The sequence below is a fragment of the Osmerus mordax genome, chromosome 10 (assembly GCF_038355195.1).
Source record: "Osmerus mordax isolate fOsmMor3 chromosome 10, fOsmMor3.pri, whole genome shotgun sequence".
Classification (NCBI taxonomy): Eukaryota; Metazoa; Chordata; class Actinopteri; order Osmeriformes; family Osmeridae; genus Osmerus; species Osmerus mordax.
In genome coordinates, this window is record NC_090059.1 from 11,643,048 (window position 1) to 11,653,966 (window position 10,919).

At 42.2% G+C, this 10,919-nt stretch overlaps 2 protein-coding genes across 3 annotated transcripts; one reads left to right on the forward strand and one right to left on the reverse strand.

The window, feature by feature from the left end:
- Positions 1 to 228: 228 nt before the first annotated feature.
- On the reverse strand, positions 229 to 4,297 carry xrcc6 (X-ray repair complementing defective repair in Chinese hamster cells 6). The gene is made up of 13 exons (XM_067244633.1): positions 4,183 to 4,297; positions 3,764 to 3,867; positions 3,536 to 3,648; positions 3,224 to 3,365; positions 2,832 to 3,083; positions 2,489 to 2,675; positions 2,220 to 2,406; positions 1,758 to 1,926; positions 1,401 to 1,562; positions 1,145 to 1,274; positions 882 to 982; positions 558 to 674; positions 229 to 432 (listed from the first exon to the last, which is right to left on the reverse strand). The coding sequence occupies exons 2-13, from the start codon at positions 3,843 to 3,845 to the stop codon at positions 233 to 235; spliced, it is 1,842 nt and encodes a 613-aa protein (XP_067100734.1). The 5' UTR covers positions 3,846 to 3,867; positions 4,183 to 4,297; the 3' UTR covers positions 229 to 232.
- A 402-nt stretch (positions 4,298 to 4,699) lies between these two features.
- On the forward strand, positions 4,700 to 7,950 carry desi1b (desumoylating isopeptidase 1b). 2 transcript variants are annotated; one of them, XM_067245520.1, is made up of 6 exons: positions 4,700 to 5,041; positions 5,206 to 5,227; positions 5,506 to 5,575; positions 5,706 to 5,815; positions 6,052 to 6,174; positions 6,321 to 7,950. In XM_067245520.1, the coding sequence occupies exons 1-6, from the start codon at positions 4,951 to 4,953 to the stop codon at positions 6,412 to 6,414; spliced, it is 510 nt and encodes a 169-aa protein (XP_067101621.1). In that variant the 5' UTR covers positions 4,700 to 4,950; the 3' UTR covers positions 6,415 to 7,950. The 2 variants fall into 2 exon arrangements, with proteins under 2 accessions (XP_067101621.1, XP_067101622.1); XM_067245521.1 differs by lacking the exon at positions 4,700 to 5,041 and having other exon boundaries at positions 5,207 to 5,300.
- The last annotated feature ends 2,969 nt before the right edge of the window (positions 7,951 to 10,919 follow it).

The window sequence follows — 10,919 nt, forward strand, 5'->3', positions numbered from 1 at the left end:
AACGAATTAAGACAGATTGCAAAATTTCAATAAGTAACCACGATAGTTTTTTACAACATCTAAAGTTACAGCCATACACTAGTACAAAGGTTTCATTTTAATTTGCGCCTCAAAACTTTGAAACCACTTCTTTCCACAGAAGTGCCCTTTAATAATATTTTTGCCTCCCCTCTTCCATCACAAAGACAACCAACGAACTTCCCACTGAGGCTGGCCTGATAACTACAGCTCTTCATTTGGTCAGCTGGGCCATCAGTGCATCTATCAGCTCCATTTTTTTGGTCCCGGTGGTTCGAACACCAAACTGCTTACAGGCGTCCTTCAATACCGGCACCGTCAGTTTAGCCAGAGTGCCTTTCTGTGCAAGTTCCTGCAGTTCCTCCTTGGACATCTCCACCTTGGGCTTCTTCTCAGCTCCACCCCCTGCCTCGGCTGTATAATAAACAGAAGGCTTCAAGTAGTTAGAACTAGATAGCAAATGCAGAGCTGATTAATACTAGTTTACAAACACAGGCAAGTAATACGATATTGAAACTATCTAGACCCCACAGTCTGACCTGGTTTGCGCTTGGATGCAGTCTTAGCCCCAGGATTGTAGTCAGCAGGATAGACCAGATCCTTGAAGTCCTGGACCAGAGGACCCAGACGATCATCTATGCTGTCTATCTTAGGCACTGAGATCGGAAGAACCAAGAGGAAATGAGAAAGGTAGGGAGAAGAGAAGCAAGCAGGAAAAAAACAGATAGAAAAAAAGGATGTTTGAAGCACAATTGAAAAGTGTGTATATCTTATTTGTACATGATAATAATGCAATAGAGAACATTGCAATTCATCAAATCAGCAAGTCCCAGATGGACTGGCAGAGTGGGCAGGGTACATACAGGTGAAGTCCTCTATATGTTCTGGTGCCATCAGATCCAGAGCCAGGGCCTCCAGGTTCCTGTAGTGCTGCTGGAGGACCGGGTTCTCAAACGCATCACTCCTGCAACACACAAGGACCTACCTATTACCATATCCCCCCCAAAAAACACCCTGCTGGGTCAAAAGGTTGAAAAGATATATCTAGACATATCTATAACTACGTGGCCGAAATCATACGCCTGAGAGTGAAGTTGTCAATAATGAACATATCTGAAGACTGCACCTGTATCTGAAGCACAGCTTGTGCACAATGTCCTTCATCTTGTCCACCTGTGTGTCAGAGGCTGTAGGGTTCTGGGGGACATCCAGGGTGCGCACGTCCTCAGCGAAAGGCAGGAAGATGGCATTGAAGCCTGGTGCATGTGCGCACACACGTGCAAACATACAGTCAGACAGAGTGATACCATTGTATTCCATGATAGAAAACTAGGATGCATTATAAGCATCAGAAACTCCCCCCAACAGTTGTCCCAGGTTACCTGGGGGGGTCATCTGGACCTGGCCCTCATCCACTTGCTCTTTTTGGGGCACCAGTGCCACAAAACAAGGAGGGGTGTTGCGGCGAGAAGTGTATCTACATACAGCAAACACACCTTTCTCGCTGCACTTCAGCAGCAATGCTGTGAACACACATGCGCTTCCTTTGGAAAGACAAGTCAGAGAGAAGGGTGAAAATATGGGTTTGTAGAATTCTTGTCACAACAATGATTGGCTTTCCCCAAAATCCTACTACCAAAGTGACACGATTTCAACTGGCTTTCTCCCCATTATTACATGAATGTTATAACAGTGTTAGAACATGTACACAGTACACCCCCCCCCCCCCCCCCCCACACCTGTGACTTGCTGCTCCTCAGGGTAGATGAAGACAGCAGGCCGGATGTGGTGGTGCAGCTTCAGGCGATCCAGAGGTTTGAACCCAATCAGAACCAAGCCCGGGTCATCAAACTTCTTCATCCACATCAGCTCATCCTTCTCCATCACTATCTGCTTGTTCCCATAAACCTACAGTACATCCCATGTACATATATTAACTCTAAAATACCCACCTATAATAAAGAACACACAGGCTGTAGACATTACAGACACACAGAGCGACTAATCATTAGCACATTCATCAAAGAATAAAGGAATAGAATATTAATAATTCATCAAGACACACCTGTAATTATATTATATCATATGCATATTTGGATAGGTGTGGTTTTCATTCCATTACTAACTGTTCCTTACATTAGCAATGACTTACAAACTCTCCATATCTGGCAGTGAGAACAAATGAACCAGCCCTTCCTTACCTGGGCCTTCTTGGTGTCACTGGGCAGCAGTAGGCTGCCTGTTTGGGTGTGGTAGAGGCATGTCTTGGTCCTAGCTGGCTCATTGGTGTCACGGTGGAGCCTGATTGGTGGAGGTTTCTTAGCGGAAAGGGCCATGACGTACACACCCACTGCTACCTTCATACCCTCCCCCAGAGTCAGACTCAACCTGGTGAAAGGGAGAGGGGAAGGGGGTCGTAAACAGAACACAAAAACACCACGAAAGGTGAAGGTTCCACAGTTGTATTTACCTGGCCAGAGCTCTCTTCCTCTGCTCTTTTGCCCTGACCCTCTTCTGGAGGTCTTCTAGCTTCCCACAAGCCTCCAGCTGCAGCCCCAGCTCACTCTCATCCTCCGGAGGACTCACAATGTCGCAGAAGAAGAGAGACACGTCAAACCCATCAGACTTCTTTAGGTGCATTAGGTCAATGATCACACCTATGGAGAGAACAACAATGAGAGACAAACGAGGAAGTAATGGGAGAAATTATAATTATGACAGATGGTGTAACAAGGCCGCATTAAAGGTCTCCTGGAATCCTGCCTCACCAGAACGTCAAACGACAAACTGCCGCTTTCGGTCTCCATACCCACCCGTCTCCTTCAGGTCTCCAGCCTTGGTGCGTGCCTGCCGGTCGAGCTTGCTGTCACTTCCGTGTGGCGCGTCCCTGCAGGTGAAGATCATGAGGCGTTTGTGTGAGAGGCGGAGCTTGATGTCACTGTAGAGGTTGGAGCAGCACCAGAGGGCGTCGCCCAGAGAGGTGTCCCCACTGCCCAGGGTCTCTGTTGCCAGGCGGGCTCCCTTCTCCCCACGCAGACTCTCCACTTCCTGGACCCATTTGGCACCTGGAGCGAGAGGGAGACCGGATGAGAAAAGGAGAGAACAGGAGACATAGGTGAGGACTGAAGACAGAGGAAAATACGTGGATATAAAAAGCAGACTGGCCTGTAAACCATCAGCGGGTACTTAATTCCTGCAAACCTACCAGGTGAGTCCAGGTCGTGGTAGACATACACATGTTTGAAGGTGTTTTGGGGGTTCTTGCTGTGCTTTGTCCCATAGAACACCAGAGCCACTAGATCCTTATCACTGCTGATGATCTTACTGGTGTACACACTGCGCACACACTGTGGGATACATGGATACACGGAAATGAGTGACAAGAGGAAAAGCAGGAGGAAGTATAGCATAAATAAAGCAGGGAATTACACAGTTTGGGAGTGAGGATTCTCAAGAGATGGGGAACTAAAAGGGTAACGGAAAGAATGAGGAAAAGGGATGAGAGGAAAGCCAGTACCTGCATGGTCATGTCAAAGTTAGAGGGCTCTCCATCCTCCCCTTTGATGAACATCTCCTTGGAGGCATCAACCAGGAACACCAAACTGTCCCTGCCTGTGTGCTTGTAATCACCTGTCAGGGACAGATCCAGTACATACTTTGAACGCTGTCTGGAGTGATACAATGATCAAACATACATATGTACATTCTAACATAGCAATGGCTAGCCTGCCATCTATAGTCTCACCTCCGGACTCATCCCCCTCTTCTGTCTCATCATCATCTTCGTCATCATCACCATTCCGATAATAGGCGTTCCACTCTGCCATTGTACCCTACGGGACCTTGTACCTGTAAGAAGTAGTCAATCAATCAAAGTCCGGCATCGTAACATTGAAATAATGAAATAACGTAGTTTGAAACACGAAGGTTACACTTTTAAGTGCCTTTTTGCAAGTTGCAAAAAGGCAGCACGGTGCGTTACTACAAAGGCTAAATATCTATGTAAAAAAATCATTAAACGTCAACCACTACTTGTACACGGGAATCAGTCAGGCGAGTAGCTGAAGTCGCTAGCTTTTAGATGCTTACATTTCACATTACATTTAAAAATTGTCTGTGGTAAATGCAGAAGATTATAAAGGCACATTAAGTCTATACGCCTACCTTGGACTGGAGCCTGTAATATTATTACCTAAAATGCAATTCACTTTATTTCAAATAAAAAAACATTGGTTGTGTTACAAAAAAACTTGCCCACTTCTTATTTGAAGCCTTGACTTCTTCGGTGGTATATATACTCATGCATTGTGTTCTTAGTGCCCTCTACTTTAGGTATATGGTACTGACGAAAAATGTTTTGTAGCAAAACGGGAAAAAATTATATTTAACATTTTCACTCAACGTTAGGTAATGTGTATTATGCAGACTGTCTATGGTATTATGTTACAGTAGCCTATTGTAGATACCAACAGACTGCTAAAACAACTATGCTCAGATCACTATTACATTTATATCAACTTAGTATGTGTGTTTAAAGTATGCTTACTCATGCTTCAATTTTTATCATTTTCTCTCCTCATGTAGCTTGTGTGACCTCATTATGTTTTTGTCAGGATGTTGTAACCCTCCTGCTGCCCTTTCATTGGTTCTGTTACAGCAGTGTTTTATTCACTCACAGTGACACAGCATCGCCAGCTGACAAAGCAAGCTAAGCAGATAGCTTATTTTCTTTATTTCTTTAAAATTTCTTTATTTTTCTTCTTAATTGTCAAACAACTCAAATCTGATCTTTAGAATTCATGTATGTTTTGAACTTGTGTACTCTACTAGCGTACTGTACTGTTTAGTTACCTTTTTGGCTAGCTAGCTTGCTGGTTTGTAAACATTGTGACAGCTATCAAAGTTCTACATTTCAAGACAACAAATTGAACCATGGATCAACCCAACACTTCGTACTCTGTAAAATTGTACGTTTACGATATTTCCAAAGGAATGGCTCGCCAGTTGAGTCCCCTCATGCTGGGTAAGTTTCTAATTTGATAACCTGAACATGAAATGGGCTCTTCCGCGGAGGGTGATGCCCGGTGAGGTGAGCAATCAGGAAAACCCGGGGATGCTATTTAGGCCCGTAACTAACAAAGCTTATGGAAGGCGCTAGTTACATTGCTCTCTTTTATTTCTTTACAGGGAAGCAGCTTGATGGGATATGGTGAGGATTTATGTTATGAAACAACAATTGGGGAAAATGGCACGTTTGTTGACATGAAGAAATGTAGCTACAGGTTCTTTTTTTAATTTGTCTGTTAAGGTTTTGGCATACATGCTACACTGCTTCTTGATGTACTGATATATTGTTACACCTTCTATTGGGACACCTACCAGCGTTTATCAGCCTTCTCGATACTGGGCAAAATATAATGAGTAGAATGTAGAAAATACAAAAGTGGGTTATGGCAAAATGTATTGACAATGATTGTTTTCACTCAGGCACACAGCTATTGTGGTCCACGGGGAGGAGTACTTCTATGGTGGAGAGGGTATCGCTAACTGCCTGCCTGTAAGCTTTGTTGTCTTGACCTTTTTACCCTGTTGGTCCATAGAAGTTGATTTAGTGAAAGACTGAGCAAGGGAGCAATGGCGAGAAGAGTTGTCGTGATGACTAAGCGGTTTGAATGTATTGCTTACAGGGTAGGACTGAACTAGGAGAACCCAACTCTGTAGTGGATTTGGGGAACACAGAGGTGACTAAGGAGATTTTTATGGAGTACCTGTCTTCGCTGGGAGAATCCACATACAGGTAATGTGCTCTGGACAGTCATCTGAATGTACTGAATATTGAATATCGGCAGGTTTTCTGTCTCTCATTCACAATATTTCCTATCTCTCTCTATTCTGTCTCTATCTTTGCTTTGCTGTGGGATCTACAACTCCCAACTTTATCCTTCCCTTATATTCCTTTTCTCTTTCATTACCCCCTCCTCTATGTCAACTTGTATCTCTCTCTCTTTCTTCCCTTCATCCCCCTTTCTCCAGAAGTGACAAGTACCACCTGTTGGAGCACAACTGCAACACGTTTACTAATGAAGTGGCCCAGTTCCTGACTGGCAGCCAGATCCCTGCTCACATCACCAACCTGCCATCTGAAATCCTGTCCACGTGAGTCACGCGAGCACACACATGCTCACAAAAGATCACAATTTATCTCACCCTCTTAACCCTATTATGATTCACACTGATCCATATACCTGAGCTGTCAATCAGTTTCTCACCTGTATTCCTGGCTTTGTTTCCTCATTCCTCAGCCCATTTGGCCAGGTTCTGCGCCCCCTCCTGGAGTCCATCAGCATCAGTCCACCAGGGGGCAGCACTTTCAACGGCCACTATGGCCAGAGATAGACAGGCAGGAATGGGTACAGTTTAAACTTATGTAGGAACTGATAAGACAGTTGGTTTCAGGGCAGGAGATGGACAGCTCTAGAACCTTTTGAGTCCCCTACCTAGCTACCTAGATGCCAGTCAGTCTGCAAGCTAACAATGGTGTAAAACTTTATTTGGAAGGTCCCCCTATTCATTATTCCCTATTAGACTGTTAGAAACCATCTAACACCAGTTAATTTTCAGTCCACTGACCAGTTAAGTTTCAGTGGATGGTTTGTTGATTGCTAGAATATCTATGGGGCCCCTCTCAATAAAGTACTACTAAACCCAATAACCTTACCTCATTATCACTCCACACACCAGCCTAGCCTGACAGATACTTAAGATCCTTAAGCTGACTCTCCCTGCCCCCTAGTGGAGCCCACATTGTGACTATAATCACGTCGGAGCTGGCAGGGGTAGAGGATCAAGGGACAGGACGTCAAAACAGCCCTGGACCATCTGAATGTAAACTATGAGACCTGCAGGGTCTCTCTCAGTGAAATACCATTGGGGTGTGCTTGATTAAGGCACCTAGTGGAACAAAACCATTGAAACAAATATGGAAACTCTGAAAACAAAACAAATGCACTTTGTTTGACCCTGTTCTGCTCTCCTCCAGGCCCAGAGCTGCTTATCTCTCCTGCACAGGAGTGGGTGGGTGGGGACCCTATTTTTGTCCTGTCATTAAGTAACCCTTTTTGATCAATGTTTTTTCTTGTGTGTTTCTTCTTCGTCATGACCTTGATTAGGGTAGAAAGGATAGCAAGAACAAACAAGGAAGGAACTTGTCCAAGATCTGTTAGTTGAGTGCCGACAGTAAATGTTGTCAAATAGATCCTTTGTCCTGTCTTTACATTATAAAGTTGGAAATTATGAGACCAACCGTATTTTTACCAGCTCCAGGGTTCTTGAACACAATGAAAACACGCACTTATATGCATATATGACCATCAATGACCTCAAAGCACAGAACAACTGTGCTGCTCTCCAGTGCAGATGTTAAGACTCTGTATTGATGAACAGGAATTAACCATATCTAGAAAGAAGTATTGAGGATTGTTGAAAGATTTAGTAGTAATGTTTAATAATCAAGAGTCAAGCTGTTTAAAAGGTGTTGTCATGCCAACTGCTATTCTCCTTCCTGACAAACATCATTTGTTGCCAATATTGTATTCATGCCATTTTGTTTGTTTTAATGTTTCTGTTCCAGTCTATTTATTCTTGAATTGAAATAAAAAATGGTGTTTGTGGAATATAATTCCTTAAAATTGTTAATAATGATCTTAAATGTAATATATAGTTATCATTAACTTTGTATAGTCGCTTTGGATAAAAACATCTGCTAAATGAATAAATGTATAATCAATCTTGTAATACAGTCATTCTCATTTGGTGAATGAATTGAGCCGTGATGTGTAAAAATCCATCCTTTTATCTCCCATTTTATGATGTTAAGATACCGTTTACAATTTACCCAACTCTGCTTGATAAATACATTTTTCTCTACACTTATGGCTTTGTGTGCATGTGTGGTCATTGTAGTTAACACTGTGCTTAGGATGCACAGTAAACCGTAGTAACCTTTTTATTAGCAGGTCTGAATGAATCACACCTTTTATGCTGCTTTTTTGATCTACTATATTTTCATGATATATTTTTGTTTAGATTAAATTAACATTTAGTCTTGAACTGAGAAGGCCTTTTTGGTCAATGCTTAGGCCTTGAGGGTGTGTAGTGACATGAATTGCCACATGGTGGAAATAGAAATCAACACATTTTCTTTCTGGAAGCTTTACACCCCTCCTAACTATTTGTCAATTCATATAATTGCAAAGTCTCATTGTAAATGTGGGCACGTCAACTAATTTATTTCCCTTTACCCTTTGTTTATTGGACAAAGTCATTAAGCCAGATTGTGTTTTTATTCTTTTCTTAACAAATAACATTGAATAAGATGCGACAAGTTGAAATAATAAATGTAACAATGGTTTTGTTATATTAACCCCATCAAAAGTAGCATCAGTAACTTAACAGTCATCAATAAAGAAAAACAATGTCTATACACATGAAAAGATTATAAATTGCTCGGTATAACAAATAATGTTTTTGCTTCATATTATACCATTGTCACAGGCTGAAATTGGTACTTGCTTGAAAATATCCTTGCATCCTTCAAATCCATGTTTTAATGTGTCATGTACAGAAGACATATCAACAATGTAGATACCAAGCCATTCTTCTTTAGTTTGTTCTTTTTGTCACTACTAACCCTACCTCGTGTGTTTCTCATCTTACCTCTGATGCCCATCACCATATCAAAGGAACATTCAATATGATATTGAGCCAGGTACACCATTCCAGCAACAGACGTATCCTTTCCTCAAAATAATAAACACTTTCTACTTATAAATATTATCTGTTACATTGTTCATTAAGCCCTTATGCAAAAAAATTATATATATGAGAAATCCTTTCACATAAACAACATCATACTAGAACATGAATAAAATATACAACTGTTTTCTGTAACACATGATTTTCAGATTTTCTCGTAAAACCTAATTTGGTATGATCTGTAAGTCATGTGTTTTCTAAGAAATATACACATGAATACATAGATGTACACTGTTATACATTAATCCCATTGTAACAAAAAGCACAATTTTACCTGATGGACAAAGGGACATATTCAGGTTGAAATATAATGCAATGAAATGGTGTCATACCGGAAAAATATCGGAAGCACTTAATTCATCATTAGACATTACAAAGAATTACTTACATTGAATATATATAATGTATCTGCTGTATATTGCTTGAACCCCTTGTGATAGCAACATTGAGGATTTCCTTGCTTGTTTATTTGTCCTATCCAGTTGCTCTGTGTGTTGGCCAGCTAACTGGTGAGTGTTATATTCTGTGTGTCGTTCCTATACTGTGCCTCATCAAAGACGTTTGTGTATCCCTTGTGTAAGTGATTTGTGTGCTGTTACAATGGTACGTTTGGCGTTGCATAGGACAGGCCATGACTTCAAGGGAGGAAACTAAACATCAGCCTTTAGCCACAGAATCAGTCATGCTAACTGCTGCTGGCACAGGAGTCATATAGACACACAGCCAGTCCAGGGAGAGAACACATGCCGTTGTTTCAGACCAGTGCACTTGCAAGCATGCTTTTTCTCCAGGGCTTTCACCAGGGAAGCTGGCTGAGGAGAGAGGCTGGTACTAAAGTGATTGGTTATGGGGAGCTGTAAAGCGGAGGGGCTGGAATAAATGTTATGAAGAGAGACTGGAAAGAAGGTAGTAAGAAAAAGTAAGCAGTTAGTAGAGAAAGAAAGTGGGATGTGGGGATATGGGGATATGGGAGGTTGGGGATATGGGAGGTTGGGGATATGGGGATATGGGAGGTTGGGGATATGGGAGGTTGGGGATATGGGGATATGGGAGGTTGGGGATATGGGAGGTTGGGGATATGGGGATATGGGGGGTTGGGGATATGGGGGGTTGGGGAGTTGGATGAGGACTGTGAATGGCTCAAATGATAAGGGTTGCTCTTCCACCTTTGAAGGCTGGGGAATTTGGGATCTCGTTTGACATTTGAAATGCCATGCCTGTTAATCACTCCCATATGAATCTCTCAGGAGGATTGTGGCATGGTTGCCTATAGGTCAGACTCTGCAGTGGTGTGAACGTGTGCATGTCTGAATTCTACATAATCAGTGTTTAAATATCCGAGATATGAGGTAATGCAAGCATTGTGTGTTGTTGTAGCCTATGTCACACTGCTTGGTGTGTAGTGTCAGTTAAATTGTGCTGGATCACAACCTTTCACCATAGTACAATATCATTGGCTCATTGCCTCATTTAGTCCTTATTGACTGTATTTACATCACTGCATTCCAATGGCTACTGCGATTGTAATAAAATCCCACATTAAACAGTTTTCTATTTCACATTTTGGAGGAACATGAGTGCCAGATCTTTTGGTTTGTATTGTATGTCAAGTAAACATGCAGTAACATGTCTAAGTCCTTCTCTCTCAGTAAACATGCAGTAACATGTCTAAGTCCTTCTCTCTCAGGTACTCCAAGTTCCACTGGTCTCTGTCTTAGTCCTCTCCTGATCCACACAAAGGCTCTTTCATGTATGGCATATTGTGCTCCTCATCCTTTGGATGTTTCTCCTGTCTGGCCCCCCAGTGGTGGAATCAACTCCCCACCTCCATCAGAGACACTGACTGTCTCTCCACCTTCAAGAAAAGGCTCAAGACGCACTTGTTCCGGGAGTACAACGGTATTTAGGAATGGTTCGCTTGACCCGATGTTAGTTTCCTCAAGGATCACAATGACTCTTGCTTAGAGACTTGTTGCTCTTGTGGTTAGTGGTAACTGATTTAAATTTTTGTACTCGCTGTGATATATTGTTTTTATTATTGTTGCTTGCTTTTTCCACAGGTACACTTGCACTTATATAGCGGTTCA